The 24,390-nt window shown below is 30.4% G+C and overlaps 4 protein-coding genes across 4 annotated transcripts; 3 read left to right on the forward strand and 1 right to left on the reverse strand.

Annotated features, from left to right (window-relative positions):
- Positions 1 to 1,989: 1,989 nt before the first annotated feature.
- On the reverse strand, positions 1,990 to 4,461 carry LOC130963637 (replication protein A 70 kDa DNA-binding subunit B-like). Its single transcript, XM_057889743.1, has 10 exons — positions 4,285 to 4,461; positions 3,918 to 4,188; positions 3,719 to 3,818; positions 3,413 to 3,622; positions 3,189 to 3,324; positions 2,945 to 3,105; positions 2,730 to 2,844; positions 2,440 to 2,628; positions 2,254 to 2,349; positions 1,990 to 2,160 (listed from the first exon to the last, which is right to left on the reverse strand). The coding sequence occupies exons 1-10, from the start codon at positions 4,459 to 4,461 to the stop codon at positions 1,990 to 1,992; spliced, it is 1,626 nt and encodes a 541-aa protein (XP_057745726.1).
- A 4,325-nt stretch (positions 4,462 to 8,786) lies between these two features.
- Positions 8,787 to 13,583, forward strand: LOC130960922 (serine/threonine-protein kinase D6PKL1). Its single transcript, XM_057886460.1, has 3 exons — positions 8,787 to 9,008; positions 10,198 to 12,131; positions 12,559 to 13,583. The coding sequence occupies exons 2-3, from the start codon at positions 10,399 to 10,401 to the stop codon at positions 13,409 to 13,411; spliced, it is 2,586 nt and encodes an 861-aa protein (XP_057742443.1). The 5' UTR covers positions 8,787 to 9,008; positions 10,198 to 10,398; the 3' UTR covers positions 13,412 to 13,583.
- A 924-nt stretch (positions 13,584 to 14,507) lies between these two features.
- LOC130960924 (tyrosine-protein phosphatase RLPH2-like) lies at positions 14,508 to 17,309 on the forward strand. The gene is made up of 4 exons (XM_057886462.1): positions 14,508 to 15,108; positions 16,151 to 16,218; positions 16,338 to 16,517; positions 17,042 to 17,309. Exons 1-4 carry the CDS (start codon positions 14,547 to 14,549, stop codon positions 17,207 to 17,209), a joined length of 978 nt encoding a protein of 325 aa, XP_057742445.1. The 5' UTR covers positions 14,508 to 14,546; the 3' UTR covers positions 17,210 to 17,309.
- A 1,074-nt stretch (positions 17,310 to 18,383) lies between these two features.
- On the forward strand, positions 18,384 to 19,916 carry LOC130960923 (uncharacterized). The gene is made up of 2 exons (XM_057886461.1): positions 18,384 to 19,189; positions 19,396 to 19,916. The coding sequence occupies exons 1-2, from the start codon at positions 18,409 to 18,411 to the stop codon at positions 19,908 to 19,910; spliced, it is 1,296 nt and encodes a 431-aa protein (XP_057742444.1). The 5' UTR covers positions 18,384 to 18,408; the 3' UTR covers positions 19,911 to 19,916.
- The last annotated feature ends 4,474 nt before the right edge of the window (positions 19,917 to 24,390 follow it).

The raw sequence follows: 24,390 nt of genomic DNA on the forward strand, positions 1-24,390 counted from the left end.
ATAGTTATAAGTGTTAGTTACTTGTTTATTTTTTGAATATGAAATGGTAGCTCAGTTGAGGCCATTTTATAGTGAAGTGTTTCCCTATTAAGGTATGAAATCATAAAAATTAAGTTGACTATTTTCATGCTTGTAGGGACTCACAAATTTTGAATAATCATTTTATGATAAAATGCTAATTTCTCAGCACTAAATAATGATAGCTAATATACCAGGCTTTGTATAGCAAATACTTCACATTTCTTGATACCGTCCTTTAAGATCAGTCATTTCTTTCTAGTCAATTAAATGAGTTAGTCTAGTCTTACTTTCAATAATGACGGCTTATCAACATTTTGCTTCAAAGGGTTACCATCGAATAAAATTGTTTATTTCAGTATATTTTACATGATCTATAAATGAATATCCAAATTCTGATTGATTGATGGGGATCATTGCAAAGATTTGAAAGCTAATAAAGTTAAGGGAGAGTTTATGTCGACATTAACAAATGAACGCCATTAATGCAATTAATCGAGTGCAGACTCTCTGTGGCAATTGTATATCTTTAAGCGGCATAATCTCTCCTTAGATTTTCCATTAATATTGACACAGACCGTTTATTTTAGCTATCATTTTTTTCTTTTGTTTCTACCATCTTTCCCTTAAAAAAATTTATTCCTTATGTCAGGAGAGACACAGATTTTTTATCTTCTCATTTAAAAACATATATATTCATGTATTCATGTATTCTCTATTACATATGAGTTAAAATAATCATTTAGAGTTGGAGATAACATAAAGTCTGATCTAACCATAAGGACCCTTTATTAATTAGTGAAGAGATTACATAAATTTTATTATAGATGTGGTTTCTAATGTTATATTTTTTGAGAAAGTATAGGGAGCTAATGGAATATTTGTACAATGTGTACAATAGAGATTTAAGAAGTATTAGAGATATAATCAGTAATGTTACCTTTTCACATCAATTGAAACTTTTGGAATGAGTGGTATTATTACATGGTATAAGAACTCTAAGTCTGAAAGGTCAAGAGTTCGATCTTTGGTGATCTCGAAAATTGACCTGAGATGTTTATTATCCCTAGTACTCAGATGGTTATTCTAGATAGTATAGGTGATGTTTATTTTATAACTCAATAGCCTACCTCAAAAAATGTTAATAAAGTTAATTTGGTTAACATTAGTTGAATACATGTCATATCTTATTGTTGAATCTAAACAAAATAATTGTTTACATGGATATTTTTTCTATTAGCTAATAATTTTATACTACCTTGTAAAATATTTTTCAATTAATCTCCTATGGAATTCTGAGTTTTTATTCCACAACTATTTATATAAGGTTGTAATAGCTAATGGTAACCAAAAAAGCTAATAATTTTATACTACCTTGTAAAATATTTTCCAATTAATCTTTTATTCAACCACACACAATATATATATTCACTGATAAGGTTGTATAAAAAGTAGTCTATAAATCTTTTTGGTAGGCAGTCGCATAACTTATTATTAGGCTACAACTTCCTTTTCCTTTAGCATGATAACAATTCTATTTTAAATTAATTTTCAACTTTGGCTTTCAACTAAAATAAAGTCAAAGCAACATGTTCCACACATAGAGTTTATGAATGTAAGTTCGAAGTAAATTTACGGACATGTTTAAGATTGGTAAGTTTTCATTACACACCTGCCTCTGGATTAACCTATTGAATATATATAAATTGATATTAAAAGAAGGTACTCTTTAAATAAGAAATAATATTTGCACATAATATGTTAACTTCAATAACATTTAACCATAAAGGGTTACACTTAACAACACAGATTGATACCGAAACTTAGATGGTCAACCACATTACTTCATCCGTAAATAAACAGCACTAAGACATGTAAATTGGAAACATTAGCAAAAGACATACTTCTCTATACTTCAGCCTACGACCAACTACATCTAAAACTATAAACAACAATAACTATAATAGATCTTCACTCAATCTTTCGTTTGCCAGCTCCACGTCTCGTGGTCTTGTTGCTGGAACCTTGCACATCTGGACTATCCATCCCAACCATTATTGTAGAATTTGAAACAAATTCAACACCCGTAGATTTGGCAGGAGTTTCCAACCCTATATCAGAATTACTTTCCATTACAGAGTCCTGCACAATCCAACAAATTTCTCAAATTCAGGATTTTTAATGGATTGTTAAATAAGTTTTTATATAAGGAAATTATAAGAATCTATTACTGACCTTTGATAAAGAAACAACTGCTACACCAATTCCGTCCGACTCATTATCAGTTTGTCCACTTATAGCCAACAAATTTGAAACACTTGGATCCGCACCCTAAGCCAAAACATACCAAAGCAATGAAAAATAGGATAAAAAAAACTTATGTATAAGAACCTAAATTTTTGACAATGGTTGATAACAGACCTCAATTTCTGCAGAGGAAGCTTGGGAGCTATACATTCCAATAAGTGAGACATCATCACTTATCTTAATTACATTATATACCTGGTCAAGAGTACTAATATTTTTCTTTCCAACGGATATTTTAAAAAGGAACTTCCTCTCAAGCAGTGAGTCAAAAGCTTTTGGGTAGGAATTAGTGCTTTCAGATTTCTGCTAATTCAAGGTATCAAGCTAATATGTAAGACACAAAACACTTTTAAACTGTATAGCATAATCTTATATGAAAGAAAAGAATGAAAATATTATCTTACACTCAGGTCTCTCATGTCACCTGCAGGCTTTCCCATAATCAATTTGGCTTCTTGATTCCATATTATAACATTAACACATCCAGTTCCATCAGTGATGACAACATTAAGCCGATACCTACAAAGCAATAATGTCAACACATTTAGGCAACACAAGCTTTTCTATTATTCAGACTTTGTTCACATTATCATAACTACTTATAAATCAATTCCACAACCTCAACGGAGGATTAAACCCCACTTTTCCACAGTACTCACAAAAATATCGATCTTTGTTCTCCTTAACTTTTCTCGGGCAAGTCTTACACGAAGCATAAAACCAATCTGTAGCACCAACCTCAATGGAGACAATTGTTCCAACAACCCAGCACAATGTTTCCTACAACACGTAAATAAAAAAACGTAAAGAAAATGATTTAAATCATTTAACTAATACGGACTAACAGGAATAAAAAAACACACAGTTGTCATGTTAAGAATCTCCTCAATTGTCTTTACTGGAAATGCCCCGGCTGAAAGCTCATGACTAACAGAGTATTGAGGTTGCCTATCAATGTGACTAATAGGCTGTGACGCTCTCTCACCCTGTTTCATTAAGCTAAAGCGAATAATACATCAGAATGCATATCCTTTAATAATAAATCTTCACCAAAATAAATAACAGTTCTAATACATACTATAATTACCTATTCTTAAATGATACAACATCAGGAATATCTGGATTGAAAAAAACCCGAGAAGCATAAAGACTGTTTTGAACACTGACTTCATTCAAGTAGAAATGTGGCTTAAACAACTGTGCCACCAAGATGACTGGCTCGTTTTCTGGTTTATCCATGAAACTAATTACTTTATCTACAGATTCACCATAGAGGGTGCACTTCATCCTATTCTGCCTAAACAATGACATAACGATTATTCACAATGATAAAGGAATTTCGGCAGAGCACATTATATATAAACAAACCCATTAATAACACAAAAAAACTAACTCTAAATCCTCCAGGTAAAGTGCAATGCATTTACTCTGCTGGCCGGATTTCGTAACCATATCTTGAGCATTTTCCTTACCCACCACCTGACCGATGAAATCTGTAAAATGAAAAAAAAAAAAAGGAAACCACAATTAAAACCAAATTATGAAACCAACAGAAACAAATGGACCGAACACTACATATTATAGAAATTTACCTAACAGGTGAATGCGATTCATTCCAACCATTGCCTCAATTTCAGGGAATGGAACGTAACTAAAAGGATTTAAATGAAACGTATCACTGGGAAGACGTGAAACACATGTCTTCATGTAAAAATTCAATTTATATTTGTGCCCCGTTGTCTTCACGAAATTGTTATTTCCTTTAACAATGAAATTTCTCATCGAGTATATTCCATTCTCACGTATCAAGGTCTTGAATACCACAATATTTCCTTTTGGGATTGAACAATGTATCCGATCACCCTGAAAATAGAAACAAATAACTAATAAGACCACAAATGCCAACCAACTATATAACCACAATGCCAATAAATTACAATCAGCATAGAAATAAAATACCTGTTCATCTTGCAGCACCATCTCTAAGCTATAAACATCAGCAGGATTGGATTGGCTGCATAACTCGTATAAACGGACAACACCAACCACTAAATTCCAACCTAACTTTGTTGGATTGATATCTGCAACACGATCAACAATTTGATTCATGCTACCCCTATGTTGACTCATAGACATCTGCGATTTAAAAACCTAGAAGCCTCTGATTCCAAACCGCTTATGTGAGTAAAAGATATACACTATTTGAAATTGGTGAGTTCATTGCATAACCGACATGCTCTATTTATATCCTTGATTCCAAACCACGCATGCGCGGCAAAACGAAAGAATTATTTACACCTTACTATCTAATCTTACCAAAAGGATTGAAATTTGAAAATTTTTTAGAGATCCCGCCCAAAATTGCTGGAACTTTCCCATAATCCTATTAACCAAAGATTAGAACAATTACCTGGGAAATAATTACTCGCCAATCCCATGTTTATACCACAAAACCAATCACAAAGCAGCATTTGAACTCAAAAGAGTGATTTGGGGATTGCTGAAGCCACCACTACCTTCGATCCAGTAGATAAATAGGGACCTTGAAACAGATCACAACATTGCAGGAGAGAGAGTTTGAGAGATAAGTAGTGTCCTCAACTTTTCAGCTTCAAATAGGTTAAAAGAAAGATAAAAAAGGACAGAAGTTGTAAATAAAGATGTATATGTAGGGCAGGAATGTAATTACATTGAGGACACGTGTTCGACCAAGGAAGCTTGTGGATGTAATTTCACTATTTTGCTAGCCATCTTTATAATTATAAATTGATATATATATATATATATATATATATATATATATATATATATGTATATGAAATGCAAAATAAAAAAGGTACGTACACCATATTAATTTTCTTCAGGACAATAATTGAATGAGTGAATTTGTAAGTTAGATATTCTTAAATGTTGTCCAATGAATAGGGGAAAAAAAGGGGTGTTTATAATTTATTTATCATTCAAATATTTATCTTATTAATATTATTTTATTGATATAGAAATTAGAAATATACTTATTATACACGTACACAATCATATACAAATTAAAGTAATTCACAGTTTGTCTCCAATTAATTCAAATAAAGTTATATATATATATATATATATATATATATATATATATATATGATAGGAATAAAGCTTAGCTAATATTTTTCAAAATAAATAAATAAAATGTCATTTCTTTTGCTTTTCCTACATATATGTATGTGTAATTCATCTCCTGTATAACTAGAGTGAAATAGATATTTTCAATTTTTTTAAGCGATATTTTAAATATAGATTTTTATTATATAATATTTTTTATTTATAATTTTTTTTGTTTTATTTATAAAAAATATATTAAAAATTTAAAAAATAATTTTCATAATATAAGTATCTCTCATATGAAATTCAATATTTAGTTAAATCACGCCAGCACAAATTAAATTAAAGTTACAAATTTGTATTCAATAAATAGTTTAGAGTCAATATCTAACTCGATTTTTAAAAATTATTTCAAAAAAATTATGGGATCTTTAAATAAAAAAATATTCAATTCAATTCTTGAATTTTATTTTTGTAGAATTGATTAATCTTTACGCAAAAAAATATTGACATAAAGACTAATTAATTTTATAAAAATAAAGTTCAGAAAATCGGGGGTGTTAAAAATTTCGTTATCTTTTAAAATAATTATCAGAAATCGTTTAAAGAGTTTCTCAATAATTTGAGTTATATATGTTTTTTTTTTATTTATTTTAGAGCTGTGCATGATTGAGTACAAAATATATATGTAAATTATTTATTAATGGAGGAAGTGATTGGTTGGTGGACATTGAAGTTGTCTCTTATTTGGGATTCATTGTTTCAATCAATGCTCATGGCCATTATTATACCAACGCAAGTTTCAGAAATTTATTAGGTATACATCACATGATGACCATAGTACTTTCACTTAATTTCAAAAAAATAATTATTTATACTCACATCTTCTGAGTTTCTACATTCAAAATTGAAATAATATATATTCTTAATTTCTTTTTCCTTTTTTTTTTATTTTTTTAAATGTATATATACTACTTATTAACTTCTACTATCAGTTTGATAAAAAATTTAAATAATTAAGTAATTATAAATTAGGTATAGTATGTGTTATTTTTAAAATATAATGATAATATATTAATATATTATTAATGTAAGGAAAATATGCCAAATAATATTATTTGAAATTTTTTTGAATATATTATATATTTGCAAATTCAATTATCAAGAAATCAAAATTAGCGTATAGAAAATCAAATATGCATGCTATCTAACCTCTTAAGTGAGCTAATCCTGTTTGGTAATTAATTTAAGAATCTCGTTAGAGAATCAATAGAGTATCTGTATATTGTGTATAATAAGTTGTTTATTTGGTTTAATATAAATTAAAAAATGAATATTCAGATAAAATATTACTAATTTATCAAACACAATACACTCGTACTATCTAAAATAACTATCCAAAAATCAGGAATAATAAACATCTGATATCCTACTAAATCGAGCATCCAATTTAAAATACTTGAATCTAATCACACAAATTAATCTCATTGTATACATTGTATGACACATGTATTGACTCCCTATATTTTCTTTTAATTTTAAGTCTTGCTAATAAATACGTTAAGAAACTTTGAAAAGATTATAATAAAAAATGTTTTTATTCATACACTTTAAAGAAAAATTTTTTGAGAATGTATAAAAAATTAATATAAAAATCAATTTCAAATTTTATAAAAATGATATAATTAATATATACATATATATCAAAATATCTTAATTAATTCATCTATTCGATGGAAAAAGAAAAATTCAAAATTTATATAAAATATTATTCAATAATATAAGCCTAACATGATTTACATCTAACATCAACAAAGTCATATCTTTTAAAAAATAAGATTTAATATTACAAGACATAATGGATGGTGAAATTTTAGATCATACCAACAACTATAAATAAATAAACCTTCTTGGCTCTTTTCATTTATCAGAATGCACAAAATGATATTATATCACATCTAACATACTTAAATAAATAAATAAATAATAGAGCATTGGATGCTATATGATATGATGATACGAAATATATTTTAATATTTTCAACTATATATATATATATATATATATATAGTTGTTATTTAAAATAGGAATGCAAATCTTAGATCCCCAATTTTTTCAAGCTAAGGTTAAATTATTTATTGCAAAGCGACAAAAGTCGACCAAGAACACAAAAATTATTGTAAGTACTATTTAACCAGCCAAAACATATCATGTCATGATTTTTTTTTAATTTATTTTCATACATGAAAATGAAATTTTCAAATAAAAATCAAAACCTTTTTTTTTATATATTATTATATTATATTTTGTCTTTAATCACAACACATTCACATGAGAGTGCAGATAGTGTTTATTAATATATATAGTTTTTGTTTTTGTTTATTTTTCATGTTCCACCAAAAATATCACATTCACATGGAGGGTGTACCAAAAAATTTCTACTACACTTTTCCTTCATATATTGTGCTAAATCATTAGTTAGTTAAATGGTGAAAATATATATTTTTTAATTTATGGTTTGAATTTAAAAATGATGTAAAAATACAACTTAAGATTATTATTTTATTAAATATAGTGAATGAATTATATTCAATTTAATTTGCATTCTTTGAATCATGATTTCACTCATTAACTCTTAAATGATCATACACTAAAGTTTTGATATTATTATTAGTAGATTATTCACTATTTTTAAAAAAAATCTTCAATAGTAATTAATTATTAATCTTCTTAACTCTTAAATATTTGATGAGTTTGAAAATATGTATTTACTATAACTGGGATAGATTTTAATTTCCTCCACTGAAATTTACACAATAAATTATTGAGGTTTTTTGGAATAAATTTGTAATACTAATCACTAACATAGTAACATTATTGGCACTCTTCATTATTATTTATTTTTTTCTAAAAAAAAATTGAATACTATTAATAGTTTGTCAAAGAAAGTCCAACAAGAATACATGAATTAAATACATTTGTTGAAGTTACCTAAAGTAATAATTTATTCAATAAATAATTAAATATACTACAAAGTATTAAAACAAAATTTTGCATATTTAACACTTTCTATTTTTATAATTCAAATATAACAGTGGAAGTAAGGTAAATATAAATTTCTATTTTTTTTAATTTGCAGTAAAAAATTTGAAATAAAAATTTGGTGGGTCCCAATTTGTACAAAATAATCAGTGCCAGTGCTGAAAGCCTGAAAGCCAAGCAGAGAAGCCAGAGGGAAAAAAATAATAAAAATAAAAAATAAAATAATAATAATACAATTTTTTTATTATTTTTTCAAAAGACAAAAATAAAAAATAAAAAATGAATAATGTATCTTCTCTTCTGCATCTTCTTCTTCCTCTTCTCTTCTCTCTCTCTCTCTCTCTCTTTCTCTCTCTAACTCCGAGCTTCCTCCACGTTAGGGTTTTCTTCTCATCTCTCTTATCTTCACTTCCTTCTTCTTCTTCTTCTTCTTCTTCTTCGTCTTCTTCAACTTTGGTTCCGTCATTTTCAACTTTCCAGAACCTTCGTTTTCAAACGAACTTCCGTTTTCAGCTTCAGCTTCCACCACGTTCCGCATCGCGTTTTGAAAAACGGTTCGTTTTATTCCTGCTAGATCCTTAAACGACGCCGTTTTGTTGTTTAGTTTTTTGTATTTGCTGTGTGCTTCGTTAGTTGTAGTTTTGGATCTTCTCCTTCTTTGTGATGCAGTTTTGGATTCCGTACGCTGCAACGAAGACACTGCATTTTTGTTGTTGTTGTTATTCATGCTTTGATCTTTTATCCAAAATGTGATTTTTGGATATAGTTCAACAATGGATTCGTTCACCAATATTAGAAGAAAAAGAAAAGTTTGAGTTTTAATTTTAAATCACTTTGTTATATATCATTATTTTTCTTTCTATTTTTTTTTCTACTTTGATAATGAAAGTTTGGATGTTATAGTTTCTTTTTCTTTTTTATCATGAGCGTCTGGATGCCAATCCAGTTTATGAAGATTGGTGCAACATTATTTTTTTAAAAAAAAATTTTTAAAATAAAATGTAACTATTTCTTTGATTTTTTTTTTTTGAAAAATAGGCATAGACTTATTGAATCGTTTTAAAAATTTTATTTTTCAAATTATTAAAAAAGAGTTAGATCGCTTTTTTTTTCTTCCTTAATTTGAAATATTTACAGTTTGCTTCTTGTTATTGTTTCTATTTTTTTTTCTCAAAAAAAAAATCAATTTTGATGAGAATATGGCGCTTAGTTATGCCTTTCCATCCTTTTTTTTTCTCCGTAGCATAAAAAGTGTTGTGTAATGTGTTAGTTAAACTGCAAGTTGGTTCCTGGTTTGCTTTACTTTTCATCTGATCTATTGATTTGACATATTATTGAATGGCCCCGAAAGCAAAAGATGATTCCTACTTCATAAATCATAGCACTTTTTTTTTTCTGTGTAAATATGCTGGTCATATTCTAATAGAATTAGATGGTAAACTAAGCTAGATCCTATGCATAAATGGATGTCAAAGTTGCATTGTGTATTGTACACTATCCACACATACCTGCGTTTATGTCCTTATGACTGTAGTTTTCTCTTCTTTGAGTTTTATAATATAAGTGGATGTTTAACTCTGGAGAAGACAATAAATTTAATTGGTTCAATAAATCTTCCTGTTCCTATTAGTTTCTCTTGCAGTTTTGATGATGTCAATTTGTGTTTTCTTTTGATTGCTGTCTTCTTTTGTTCTTAACTTTTACTGGTTTTCTGATTTATTCAAATGTTTCTGATTTTTTTAGGGATTGAACCTCACATAGCTGGTGAAGAAGTGAATGTATCATTTGGAGTTCAAGTTTGATTTGACCAAAACAATGGTCCTGATTCTAAAAGGTCACTGTCCTTGAATGGTAAGTGTATGGTGTCTGGAGCCACTGAAATGAATTAGAATAAACATTCTTCACACCAAAGCTAAGCTAGTGGAGCCAACTTATCTTTAATTAATGGGTTCATACAGTGGCACTTGTGAAATAGTTGAAGCAGGGGAAGACATAGATAAAGAGAAAGCTGCAGAGATATATCGATCCAATTCTGGATATAATGCAGCTGAGAAAAACCAGAAGCTTCCTGTGCTGAAACTACAGCATAAGGATCATCTAGATGATGAAATTAATAAGCTGTTTGAGTCAATTACTCTTAAATCTTCATCAAGGGATTGGAGCCTTATACAAGATGGTACCAGCCCTAAGATGAAAAGTACATTAAAAAAGCCAATGACAATGGGTGTTCCTCGGTCACCACGAGTTGGAGCTTCTGAGCCAGTGACTTTAAAGCAAGCATTAAGGGACATGTGTATATCTAAGGCATCTGAAATGGCTGCTATGAGAAGATTATCAAAGTCATCAGCTTCTCCAAGAATATCTGAGGCTGGAAAGATACATACACTGTACAATTCTGTTGTAGTTGAAGCTAGACGATCAGGGCCTTCTTATGTTGGTAGTAAAGGTAGTAGTACAATGGAGATATCTCTAGAGACAGATGAAAGTAAGTCACTTTCATTGGATACAACATCCCAGTCTCATTCAAATGCTACAAGCACATCATTGAGCCAAAATGTTCATACTTCTGAAACTGCTGGAACAACTGAACACAATGATACCAGGGATTCATCATCAATGCAAAGTGATTCTGCATCTTCATCATGTAAAGTAGTTGTTCAATCACAGCCTTTGGAACCTGCTCAAGTAGAAAAACAAATATCTGAATCTTCTCCTTCTGGTGATAGCAGTAAGGAAAGTAAATTAGACTTGTGTGAAGACGAGTCATCCCCTAAAAAACTAGGAAACAAAGCATCTGTGCCAAAGAAAGGTAGGCTACACTCAGGATCTTCTTCTTCTACCTCAGTAAATGGCAACAGAGTGTGCAAAAAGTCGCGATCCCCTCGAACAGTCAAAATGGTCATCAAGAACAAGGGTTTGGTAAAGAAGAAACTAAAGCAGGGTTCAGGTTCTGCATTATGTGATCCTAGATCCAATGATGCAAATAATAAGCCAGCTCCACTGGTATGTGAAAGATGTTTGTGTGCTATAGAAAACAAAGGTAAAGGAGACAACCAAGACATGGGGTCTATCAGGCCTGGAGAAGGAGTAAACTCAAGTGAAGCGCGGTCAGGCTTGGTTTCGACCAGCTGCAATAGTGGCAGAGAAATTACAGAGGTGAAAAAGAATACCAGATTGAAAGAGCAACTTGAATTTTCACAAAGTTCAAAGAGTAGTCAAGGTGATTACAGCAGTAGTACCAGTACCAGTGATGAGAGCAATGTCAGTGGCTCTACTTGTGGCAATAGGCCTCACATGTCAAAGGATGTTAGGTGGGAAGCCATTCGACATGGTCAAATGCGTCATGGAGTCTTGGGATTGAGACATTTTAATCTTTTGAAGAAACTTGGCTGTGGAGACATTGGGACTGTTTATCTTGCTGAACTGATTGGCACAAATTGCTTGTTTGCTATTAAGGTTATGGACAATGAATTTTTGGCAAGAAGGAAGAAGATGCCTCGGGCTCAAACTGAAAGAGAAATATTAAGGATACTGGATCATCCTTTTCTTCCAACAATGTATGCACAGTTTACATCAGATAATCTCGCATGTCTGGTCATGGAGTATTGTCCTGGTGGAGATCTTCATGTTCTACGTCAGAAACAGCTTGGTAGAAGTTTTTCAGAGCCAGCAGCAAGGTATGATACTAAGCATTTCATTTTCTGTTTGGTTAAAAGTATATGCAAATTCCACCTACTAAAACTTAGGTTAGATACATTAGCTTGCATAGTTGACTAAATATGCTAGTTGGCTTGTGATCCTTCTCATCAATCATCACTTTCCCTAGTATACTCAAATAGGATTTGCTAAATTCTCATGAACGTCACTCTCATGTTGTGTTGTACAAACATGATTTGCACTGTTGCAGATTGTGTAACTTGAAAGAGTATTCTTGTTACCTTGTAAATTCTTGTGTTATGTACTAGGGTCATACACTCATTCCTTCTGGATAGACATAAGCTACCTTGTTCACAGCATATTGGAAATTGGATTATGAATAATATGATGTTTAATTAAACAAAACTTTTATTATACACTGATGATTATGGTTTGTTATGTGTGCAGGTTTTATGTTGCTGAAGTCCTTCTTGCTTTGGAATACTTGCACATGCTTGGAATTGTTTACCGTGATTTGAAACCTGAAAACATTCTAGTTAGAGAAGACGGGCACATTATGCTGACAGATTTTGACCTCTCACTGAGGTGTGATGTTAGCCCAACACTTCTAAAACAATCTTCAGACATGGATCCTGCCAAGGTTTCCGGTCCATGTGTACAATCAAACTGCATCGAGCCATTCTGCATTGAACCGGTGTGTCAAGTTCCATGCTTCAGCCCAAGATTCTTACCTCCTGCTGCTAAGGCAAGGAAACAGAAAGCTGAACTTGCTGCCCATATCAGATCACTACCACAGCTCGTGGCCGAGCCGACAGACGCAAGATCGAATTCATTTGTAGGCACTCATGAATACTTAGCACCAGAGATCATCAAAGGGGAAGGGCATGGAGCTGCAGTAGATTGGTGGACATTTGGTGTTTTTCTTTATGAGCTTTTATATGGAAGAACACCCTTTAAAGGCTCCAACAATGAAGAAACCTTAGCCAATGTGGTTCTGCAGAGTTTAAGGTTCCCTGATACCCCTTTTGTTAGTTTCCAAGCAAGGGACCTTATAAGAGGCTTGTTGGTTAAGGAACCTGAGAATCGTTTGGGTACTGAGAAAGGTTCTGCTGAGATTAAACAGCATCCCTTCTTTGAAGGTCTTAATTGGGCCTTAATACGCTGTGCTACACCACCAGAAGTACCAGATTTATGTGAGTTTGAGTTCTCAGAGATTACATCACAATCACATGGTAATAAGGGTGGGAAGTATTTAGAGTGTAAAACAACAGGGGAGCAAGTGGAGTTTGAATTGTTTTGAGTTTTGAGACCAACACCCTCGTTTTGGCATGAATGGCATTCTTGTTATTGTTAGGATTCTCTTGTCTATGGCTCTAATGCACCATGTGCCAAATTGTAACAATCATCAAAGCCTATGTTGTAAATTAGTTTTGAATTTAATGCCTTTTTTGAGGTGTAGAAGGTTTAGGATACACTACAATACACTGCATCATAACCCCCCCTCCCCTTCCTTCCTTCCCTCCCTCCCTCCCTCCCTCTCCACCCAAAACCCAACAAAAAGTTTCCACTAATTCTGTTCTTAAGTTGGATTAAGTTACATTATAGAAAAGTGTATCAACAAGTAGTAAGATATTACTGTATAGTATTAACAAAAATAATGTAATCCCAAAAGTCTAGTATTATTTAGATTAGAAAAGAAAAAAAGGTTCTATTATTTTAATATAGGGGATTTAACTTAACAATCAAAAGTATTCATGGCTAAGATCAAAGGCTTTTAATTTACATACATTCACTCATGTATGGCCAACTATTTGATTCAACTACTTGCTATGTAAGACTAATTTAAATTAAAAATATTAGTGGATATAGATAACAATTAAAACTCTTTTTAGTGTCAATAAAAAAAAATTCTAACAACCAATTTATCATATATATTAATATTTGTTTTTTGGTTCTTACAGTATCTCTAAAAGTATAATCCATTACTATTCAAGAACTCTATTTAAGAATTTGTTACTAATCAATAATTTATTGCATGAGTGTATACACAAGATAGCATTCGAATCCTGACACTATATATATGTTGATTTGTTTCTGCTAATGTATATATGTTAATAATCCTACAGTCTTGCAGGATAAGAAATAATCCTACAGTCTTGCAGGATAAGAAATAATCTGTCGTAGATTGAAGCTCTATTTAAAGGTTTGTCGCTAGCTAAATAGTTACTATTTACTATATGTATAAGGCGGAATTCGAAGCCGATTGATTTTTTTTGTCGGTAGTGTATATATGTTGATCTGTAAGCTTTCATTTGTTAAGAAAAAAAAAAACATTGAAGCCCAACCCACATAAAATAAAAAAATCTCTTTTTTTTCTTCCTAAATGTCACACATCAACTGGGAGCGGCAATGCAAAGTAGTAGCCACCGATAACTATGTCTTCATCTTCAGACACAACAACCACCTCAACCACCTTAACCTCCACGACCAACAAGAACAAGAAGCTCGTAATCTGCATAGGTGACATCCATGGCTACATAACCAAGCTCCAAAACGTATGGTCCAACCTCGAATCCGCCACGGACCCACACGACTTCAAAACCGCCACAATCATCTTCCTCGGCGATTACTGCGACAGAGGCCCCAACACCCGTGACGTCATCGATTTCCTCATCTCCCTTCCATCTCGATACCCAAACCAAACCCATATCTTCCTCGCCGGAAACCACGATTTCGCGTTTGCGGCGTTCGTGGGAGTGCTTCCACCGGCGGCGGGTGGAGAAGGGTTTCGCGGCGGTTGGAGGGAGTATGAGGAGAGTGAAGAGAGGGAAGGGTGGTTTAAGGGAGAAGGGTATGAAGAGATGCATTTGCAAGGAAGAAGGTGGGCTGGGAACATCACTGTTAAGGTTAATACCGTTAAAGGAACCGAGTATCAGGGTTCAATTTATGATGCAGCACCCACCTTTGAGTCCTACGGTGTTCCTCATGGTTCTGCAGGTAACTACTAGTTCTAAACAATCAAAGTTTAAAGTAACTCATGTTCATTGAAACTAAGTTTAATTTTGATGTTGTAAAGCGTTTTACCCTATAGCATTTTACACAATTATGCAATCCCATCCATTGTTTGACGTTACGTAATTAGATGCACGCTGTAAAATGTTTTATATAAGGTGAAAACTCAGGTGAGGTCGACTTCACATGAATTTGATACTTGAGGGTCGTTGGATGAAAATTTAGTCAAATCAGTCAAATCATCTAACGGTTCTTAGATATCAACTTCACATGAAGTCGACTTCACCTGAGTTTTCACCTTTATATAATCGTCGAATCACATTAGTAGAATTTTGCTGATGTGACGTTATCAGGTCTAAAATTGCTTTAGACTTACTTTGCATGGAAATTAAATTCAAACTATCCGACAAACTAGTTACAATTGTGTTTTCGAGTTAGTTTATATATGTCATAGTCATAGTTTATATGGTACTATGGTAGGATTGATAGTATAAGGTATTTTATATTTGATCGCATGAATGATCATCCAAAAGAACTTATATGATTGGATCACTGTAAAACGTTTTAGGCTGTCCGTGCTTCAAAGTTAAACTGTTATTTATACAACATGCTTTTTCAATTATGTATATTTCATGTAGGTTATGAGAAATAATGAATGTATTAGAGAAAGACCTCTAGAAATCATGGTATAAGAAGAATAGATTATGGAGGGTAGTGATAGTCTTTTGGGATAGAAGAAAATCAAGAAAATTTCGTAGGTGAAAGAGACCATTAAGATAGGTGTAGATTTCTATGGATTTACTTTACTATGATCATGATTTATACATGGGGTTGTTTAATTTATGCAACTAATCCCAATTATTGAGACAAACCTTGCTTGTTGAAAGTTTTCTTAGCATAAGGATTATTTTCAGTGCTATGAATGAATACTACTCTGTACCAGTTTGGATTGTATACATAGCCCTTTCTTGAAAATTTGAGAGTTATTATCTTTATCTCTACTTGAGGGGCAATGACTTTGGTTCAGATTTGATCAAGGCTGTTCCTGATTCGCACAAGAAATTTCTTGCCGATTTGATTTGGGTCCATGAGGAGGTGCGGCTTAACTTTGTTTGTCAGCATTTTGAACATCAAATCCTTATTTCCTTTTCAAATAATTGTCGATGGAAGGAATAACTTGCCGCTGAAATTACTCTGTTTCGTACTTTGACTAGGACGATGTCTTCGTGAACACTGAAGATGGAGTTGAATGCTGCAAGTTGATTGCTGTTCATGCCGGTTTAGAGAAAGGAGTGGATGTGAAACAGCAGTTGCAAATGTTGAAATCTCGCGATACTCGAGTGCCTAAGGTACCACAGCTTAGTGGAAGAATGAATGTATGGGAGATTCCAGAGGTAATAGCATGCTGTTTCTTTAATCAAAGAATAATACACTTGCTGAGGATTTAGGCTGTGTTTGTTTCAACTTTTGAAAAAAGTTATTTGCATACCTCAAATCTGAGAAATGTTACCGATTTGGTATTATGGGATGACCAAAGTCCTGTATCGGATAGTATGAGATGTTTAATGTTCGTATTTAAGAAGAGTTGTTCTTCCTTACAGTTATCGACTTTCCTTAGATACTTAACAACTGAAAGGAATATACCTAATTGATGCTATTTTTTATATGCGTATGTATATAGTTGAAATTCAATCGTGTTAGGTGTACACAAAAAAACAGCCATCAAATCAACTATTCATATAGAATACATGTTCAAAGTACAAAATACGCATTGAAGATAAGTTAAACAATACATGTATTTATACGCAAATATATAGTGGCTGATTTTTGGTATATATAGCATTTTTCTTTGAAATTTACTTTTTCTTTTTGAATTGCTTTTGTAACTTCTGATTTGCACCTTTGATTCTTTTGGTAGGAACTAAGAACGAGTCCAACCATCATTGTTAGTGGTCACCATGGAAAACTCCATGTAGAAGGCTTAAGACTGATCATAGATCAAGGTGGTGGATATGCACATAAACCAGTAGCTGCAATTGTTCTTCCTTCAATGAAGATTATTCGCGATACAGATGTTTTGGCTTAAGTAGTTTCCTACTTATGATATTTTTTTTTCATCATAATACAATCTTAGTCAAAATATTAAGCTTTAATCAAAATTATTCCTCCTTGATTTTACATATTTACATTTAGTTGTCTTCTTAGACTGTCAAAAAAGCATGATTGCACTGTTTAGTTCATCAAAGCCCTGGATCTGAATCCCTTAGCCTTGAAATTGCAAAGTAAAAGCTTTACATACGATTTCTTTGGATGACCAAGTTTGGAGGACAATGCTATTTTAATTTATTTTAACTAATATTTTTAACACTATTTTTTCTTCCTATGTTTGGCTAGAAAGTAACAAGATAGTTTTCAACATGAGTAATGTTAAGAAATTAATACTACAATAAATTGCTAAACAAACCCATTTTGAAGTTCATTAAAAATGAGCTTTTGTTGAATTTAAATTTCGAATATTTTTTTAATTAAATTTCGGAAGTTTTTGTTTTAAGAGTTTCAGATATTTTTTTTCTTGTTTTGAATGTTATTTTTTTTCTGTGTCGAATGTTGATTGTGCAATATTGGCTCCAAGATTTTCTCTTGAAGAAAATAAAGGTTTATGTTTATAATTTTGTATGTTTTGCCTGGATTTTAGATTTTCAACCTCAACATTTTGACCAGATTTGTATCAATGATTTGATTTCAATTCGAGAAGTAGATACGATTTTATTTTTTTGAATTGCTCTTGGATTTATAGATCATGCTTACCAGAAGTGTAAAAAATAATTATTATAAAAAGTTAGAAATAAGAAAAAACAAGTGCAAAAAAAAATTAAAAATTGTAAAAACATGTGTTAAAATTTGTAGAATGCATGAACATTCTCATAGCTTATTAAAACTAATCTTATTTATATTAAAAAATATTAAACTAATTGATATAACTTTGAATTTCAAGTAAATTTATACTTTAAATAGTTTTAAACCTCAAACAAACTTGGATTTCAAGTAGTTTTGAATTTACACTTTAAATAGTTTTATATTTAAACAAACTTGGATCCAAGTAATTATGAACTTTAGGCAAACTTGGACCCCAAGTAATTGACAAACACAATCTTTTTCTAGGGTTGTACATGTAACTCATAATCTATTCAAATACTATTAATAGTCTTACTCTTAGTCTCTTACCCATAAATTCATTCACCTTTCTACACATATTTAGGGTTTGGTTGTGTTCGGTTAAAAAAAATGGTGGAACGTTATCTTTGCTTGATGCTGAGTGGAAAGATTCATGGCATTGACCTGAGCAAATTGGTACCCATAGACGAAGAGGTCGAGGTCGTGGAAGATCACTACTACTCAGAGGAGTATTGGGAATGGAGCAGACCGCCGCCTCCTCCACTACCACCACCTTCGTCCTTCGATTTCACAATAGATCTTCCATCTTGGGACATGCAATTATTCTCTTTGGATTCTAAGATTTTTTTAGTTGGTGGCTCCGACGACAACAACCAACCTTGCTACCAAATCTACGAATTTCAATGCCATGTCGCTGCCGCCGCCGCCGCCGACGACGGCGGGAATAAAAAGACAGAGTTAAATCCGTGCGAGTCAATTTCAAAAGTGCCGGCATACATTGACTTTTATAATTCCCATATTGCTTGCGTTTCCGGTGAAGCTTACTTTCTTATATTCAACGACGAAGAATGGTGTTTTTGGATTCTCCGGGGTTGTGGCGGCGAGTGGGAACGCTTGCCGCTTAATACTCTCCTCGAGACTCAAGATTCCTTGCGCGTTTACCATGGTTGCCAGATTCAAAGGTCACAATGGCTCTATTCCGACAAAAGGCTATTTCTTCCTTCCTGGGTTCAAGATTATAATAATTCCGAACAAGTTTTGTGTTGTTTCGACCTACAAACTCGGCAATGGACAATGGAAGAATTTGACTGCTTCACTTCTTTCCATTTATGTTTAAACGATGAAGATGGACGGCCATTACTGCCCTGTCTATTAGTGTCCACTGTTACAGGTAATTTCATACCATTAAAAATACTAATAATGACTAATTAATGAGGTGAAAATTCAAGTGAAGTCGATTGCACGTGAAGTTGATACAAATACTCTAACCGTTCTCAGGTATCAACTTCACGTGAAGTCGACTGCGTTTCCACTAATTAATGATTATAAATCACAAAATCTACTGACTTCTTACCACTCCTCGCTATGCATTTACAGGTCTTGAAGACTACACGAACTATAGTGTGATGCTTTCATACTCACTCTCAAAGTCGAAAAGAGATGCATGTTTCACTGCTGAAAATTATCCATCACGAATACTCGCGATAACAAAGATATTTGCTATGTTGGTAAATCGAAATGGAGTCTGTGTCTATCAAAGAATCAGTACTTGTCTTTTATTTAAGAAAATCAAACCCTACTTTACGAGTGTAAAAGAAATTTTCTTCGTTGATCTTGGCGAAGGCAAAACCTGTGCCATGCTCTTTGGCTTTGCACTTCAAGATGGAACCAAGAAAGTCAAAAACATCGTCCTTTGCGTTTCGATCTTTACTCTTAGCTTAAAGGATGAGTTCGACATCACTACTGCTAATCATGTTGAATCCTGGAATCAGGAGCAAAGATTCTTATCTGTTCGTGTTCTGAGCAGTCATGTCTACACCATTAAAGAGAACTTGGAAGCCATGGATTATGATGTTGACATTCAACAAGTCTTTGTTTGTCCCCCACCATGAAGAAATATGCACATGCACAAATGTAATTTTGTTTTGAATTTTTAAATGATAAAATTTATTTTATAATAATATTATTATTATATTTAATATTAATATTAATATTAACTATTAGCCAATGAGTTATAACTCAAATAATATAGTCTTTCCATACTCATTTAAGAAGTCACGGGTTTGAATTTCTCTATTTTTAGTAAACAAAAAATACTAAAATTAGTAATTAATATAAAATATACATTAAAAATAAATTAATAATATTTTTATATTTTTAATAAATTAAACTACTTAGTTCTATAAAATTTGTCATCCGTCTCCTTGATTTTAAGGATCTAGGTAATATATGTAAGTTTACAATGAGATAGTCTTTTAGAAATTTTAGTTGATAAATTTACTTAATAAGTTATTTTTATTTTATTTATACTACATGCATGTTGTATTATATGATATATAATAATTTTTTAATACTTTAAACTTAATAAATTATATTAGTCCTAATTAACTTTAATAATTTCATGCTCTTACCATGGAGAACCTTAACATGAACAAGGATTTGCAATTTGAAATTTTTGCTTCTAAAAGTATCTATTCTCATATATGTCTTTTATATTCAGCAAAAATTAAAAAAAAAAAGCTTAACGTTATTTGTTTGGATTCTTAATTAAGATAATGCGTGTAGTTGTTTTTAAATTTATTATGGGGTGACCAAAGTTCTATATCGAATAGTATGAGACGTTTAATGTTTGTACTTAAAAAGTGTTGTTTTTCTTTATTTTTATCGACTTTCCTTAGATACTTAACAAGAAGCTATTAAAGTAACCTAAAAGGAACATACTCAATTGATGCTATTTTTTATGGTGTATGCTATGATGTCTATATATATTTATCTAACTTATTAAAAAGAGATAAAAATTAATATTTAAATTTAAAAATATAAAAGTAAATAAATTTTTTAATATTTAAATCTTACCGTAAAAAGTAAGTTCGACAATTTCGGCACCAAAGTCATAGGCACCACAGAATTTACCATTTTTTATATGCATATGTATATAATTAAAATTCAATCATGCTATGTGAACACAAAAAATCAGCCATCAAATCAACTATTTATATAGAATATATGTTAAAATATAAAAGGATATATATATGATATATAGTAATTTTAATATTCTAATTTTAATAAATTATATACCCAAATATAAAAATGCCTTGGTATTGGAACCCTAGTATTTAATAATATTAGTTTTAATTAATATTAATGCTTTCATGCTCTTAGATGGAGAACCTTAGCTTGATCTGAACAAGGGTTTGCAATTTGAAATTTGTGCTTTTTAAAAGTATCTATTCTCATATATCTCTTTTATATTCAGCAAAAATTACAAAGCTTCTCAACGCTACTTGATTGGAGCCTTAATTAACATAATGTGTGTAGTAGTTGTTTCTAATTTCTTTTATGGTTCAATTTTTTATTCCCAGTAATAATGTTCGTGTTTCTTTGCCCTCCTTATTAAATGATAATTAAAGATATTTTTCACTTTACTTTTTAGTCTTCTTTAGTGTAATTTACTTTTTAATTATTTATAGGATACACCGATACACTTTAATTATTTTATTATATAAGATATATAAAATATTATTTAATTTCACTATAATAATATAGAGTATTTTTGAGGGTTATAATGTGTAAAAGAAAAATAAAATTTATCAAAAAAACAAATTTTTGACACTATTTTAACTATGAAAATATGTTAATAAAAGTTTTGTCAAAAATAGTATTTTTAACATATAAGTGATTGTGAAAAAAATTTAAATCTTATTTTGATAAATATTGGCTGTCAAAAATAATTTGTTAGAAAATTTTGAGAACATATTTTCTGTGATACTTACTAATTGTCAAAAATACTATTTATTTTGACACTTATTGACTATAAAATATTTTCAACAAAAAATATAACAAAGAATGAGATGAGATCTTAAAACTAAAGAATAAATTGAGATTTTGAAGATAAAGAATGAGTAGTATAATCTTAAACTGAGAGCAGTGTGATATCAAAATTAACATAGCTCAAAGAAGAAGAAAAATAGTGGAGTAAATTGAAAACAAATGAGTGTCAAAATTAAGGAGTATTTTTCTACGGTCAAATTATTCATCAAGAAAATATAGAAAATTTGACATTTGTGATATTTTTCAAAAATATATATTAATTTTGACATTTAATTATGGTGTTAAAAAATAAAGTGTTAAAATAACTCTATTTTCTTGTAGTGTTTATTATTTGTACACTCATTTCTTTCAGGGAACTTTAATATCATATATATTTATCATGAACATTTCTGTTGCAATTTATTAATACCTAATTATTTCAAACATTATAATAGATTGGAAAACAAACCCATTATGAAGTTCATCATTAAAGATGAGCTTTTCTTGAATTTAAATTTTAGATTTTTTTTTAAATTGAGTTTCATACGTATATTTTTGTTTTTAAGAGTTTCAAATATTTTTTTTGTGTTGAATGTTGACTGTGTAATATTGGCTCTGGACTTTTTTTTTTTGAAGAAAATAAAAGTTTACCACTTGTTTATAATTTTATATATGTTTTGCTTAGATTTTAGTTTTTCGACTTTGATATGAGCAGATATCGACTAAATTTGTATCAATGATCTTAATTTGAAAAATAGATATGATTTTTTTGTGAGTTCGCTCTTAAAATTTATATATCATGCCTAATAGAAATGTAAAAAATAATAATTATAGAAAGCTACAAATAAGAAAAAACAGGTCCAAAAAATAAAGAATTAAAAATTATAAAATATGTATTAAAATATGTAAAATGCATGAAAATTTTTTTAATTTATTGAAACTAATTTTATTTATATTAAAAAAAGTTTCTTTTATTTATTGAAATTAATTTTCCCTTTTAATATTTTTTATTTTTAGTTAGGTCCTTATAAAATTAAGTCAATTACTGTCAAGAATGACCAAGTTGAAAAAAAAATTGGTGCAGAAATCCAATTAAAAGGAAAAAAATATAAGGACCTAATTGAAAATTTCGCAAAATTATAAAAACCAATGGAATAATTAAACCTTTATTATATGTATATTAAATTTTTTAAGGGAGAATTTTTTTGTTGCCCACGTATTTTATAACCCAATAGATCAAAAACTAATTCGTCGCAAATCTGAACTTAAGTTAAAGATCGCCGCTGACCAATTAATTGTGCATGTATAATTTGAATCTCTGACATTTATTTAAGCAAACTAATGAACTGACAATTTGACCAACTTAAATTAAGTAAGAGAACTCTAATATCATATCATATTTATCATGAAAATTGCTGTTACACGCAATTTATTAATACCTAATTATTTCAAATACAATTAACTCATTTATCCCAACCATATGAAAAAAATTGATTTCTTTATTTAATACTTTATCAAGATATTAAAGCAAATACTTCTATTTATATGTAACATATAAATTGATAGAATTCATTTTTATTATACTATTAGCATGTATTATAGTGTATTATATAAAATTTATTATAATATAATTCTTTGTTTTAAAAGTTATATAATATAGTGTATTTTAACTAAGTACAGGACCAAAAATTCTTTAGAATCATTTTAGTTATCTAAAAAATTGGCTAAAAAATTTGGATATGAAAGTAAAATGAGTGTTATACTTTAACATGGTAATTTTTTGTGTTTGTTAAAAATAAAAAAGGTACATAAATGGGACCTTTCGATTTAAAAGTTTGGAGTACATAAATCGGACCCAACGATTTGTGTTAAAAAAATTTTAAAAGTTTGGAGTACACAAATCGGACCCAACGATTTGTGTTGATTAGATTTTTTAATTTGTTCAACACAAATCGAACGGTCCGATTTTTGTACTTCTTAAAATTGGACGGTTCGATTTATACTCTGTACATTAAATCATTCCACATTTTAAAAAAATACTACAATAGATCATAATTTAAAAAAACACTATTGATAATCCAATATTAAAAATAAAAAGTGTAAAAAATTATATACCAAATATTTATAAAAATCAGTATTTAATTTGCCCAAATTTAACACAATTTTGTGGGGGGAGAGAGAGAAGTTCATTGAAGTGAAGGTGGCAGGTTTCTGATAGCTTCCACACTTTTTTGTACTTTCAGAATCCAAAATCTCCATTTCATCTACCTCTCAGGTACACTTTTGATTCTGAATCTCTTTAGTTAGTTTTTTCTGTTATGTGTCCACTAAATCTGAATCTCATGTTTTGTGGGGTTTCATAATCACAAGTGTTCTACTTCATAAACCGATTTTGGGTATGTTGTTCCAATTGTAGCACATGTTTCTTTTTTTATTTTGTAAAATTGACCCTCTCTGTAGTTATTCCTGGAGATTAAGAATATGCTTCTTCCTTAACAGAAGAACTTGAAATTCCTAATTTAATAAAAAAAAAAAAATGTGCTTTTGTGATTGGGGATTTCA

This window comes from Arachis stenosperma, chromosome 2 (assembly GCF_014773155.1).
Source record: "Arachis stenosperma cultivar V10309 chromosome 2, arast.V10309.gnm1.PFL2, whole genome shotgun sequence".
NCBI lineage: Eukaryota > Viridiplantae > Streptophyta > Magnoliopsida > Fabales > Fabaceae > Arachis > Arachis stenosperma.

Coding starts and splice junctions, on each gene's coding strand:
- LOC130960923 (XM_057886461.1), top strand. CDS start 18,409: ATGGTGGAACGTTATCTTTGCTTGATGCTGAGTGGAAAGATTCATGGC. Junction 19,190..19,395: donor ATTAGTGTCCACTGTTACAG/GTAATTTCATAC, acceptor ATGCATTTACAG/GTCTTGAAGACTACACGAAC.
- LOC130960924 (XM_057886462.1), top strand. CDS start 14,547: ATGTCTTCATCTTCAGACACAACAACCACCTCAACCACCTTAACCTCC. Junction 15,109..16,150: donor TGTTCCTCATGGTTCTGCAG/GTAACTACTAGT, acceptor ACTTTGGTTCAG/ATTTGATCAAGGCTGTTCCT. Junction 16,518..17,041: donor ATGTATGGGAGATTCCAGAG/GTAATAGCATGC, acceptor TTCTTTTGGTAG/GAACTAAGAACGAGTCCAAC.
- LOC130960922 (XM_057886460.1), top strand. CDS start 10,399: ATGGGTTCATACAGTGGCACTTGTGAAATAGTTGAAGCAGGGGAAGAC. Junction 12,132..12,558: donor TTTTCAGAGCCAGCAGCAAG/GTATGATACTAA, acceptor TTATGTGTGCAG/GTTTTATGTTGCTGAAGTCC.
- LOC130963637 (XM_057889743.1), bottom strand. CDS start 4,461: ATGTCTATGAGTCAACATAGGGGTAGCATGAATCAAATTGTTGATCGT. Junction 3,325..3,412: donor GTTGTATCATTTAAGAATAG/GTAATTATAGTA, acceptor TATTCGCTTTAG/CTTAATGAAACAGGGTGAGA. Junction 2,161..2,253: donor CAGTTGTTTCTTTATCAAAG/GTCAGTAATAGA, acceptor TGGATTGTGCAG/GACTCTGTAATGGAAAGTAA.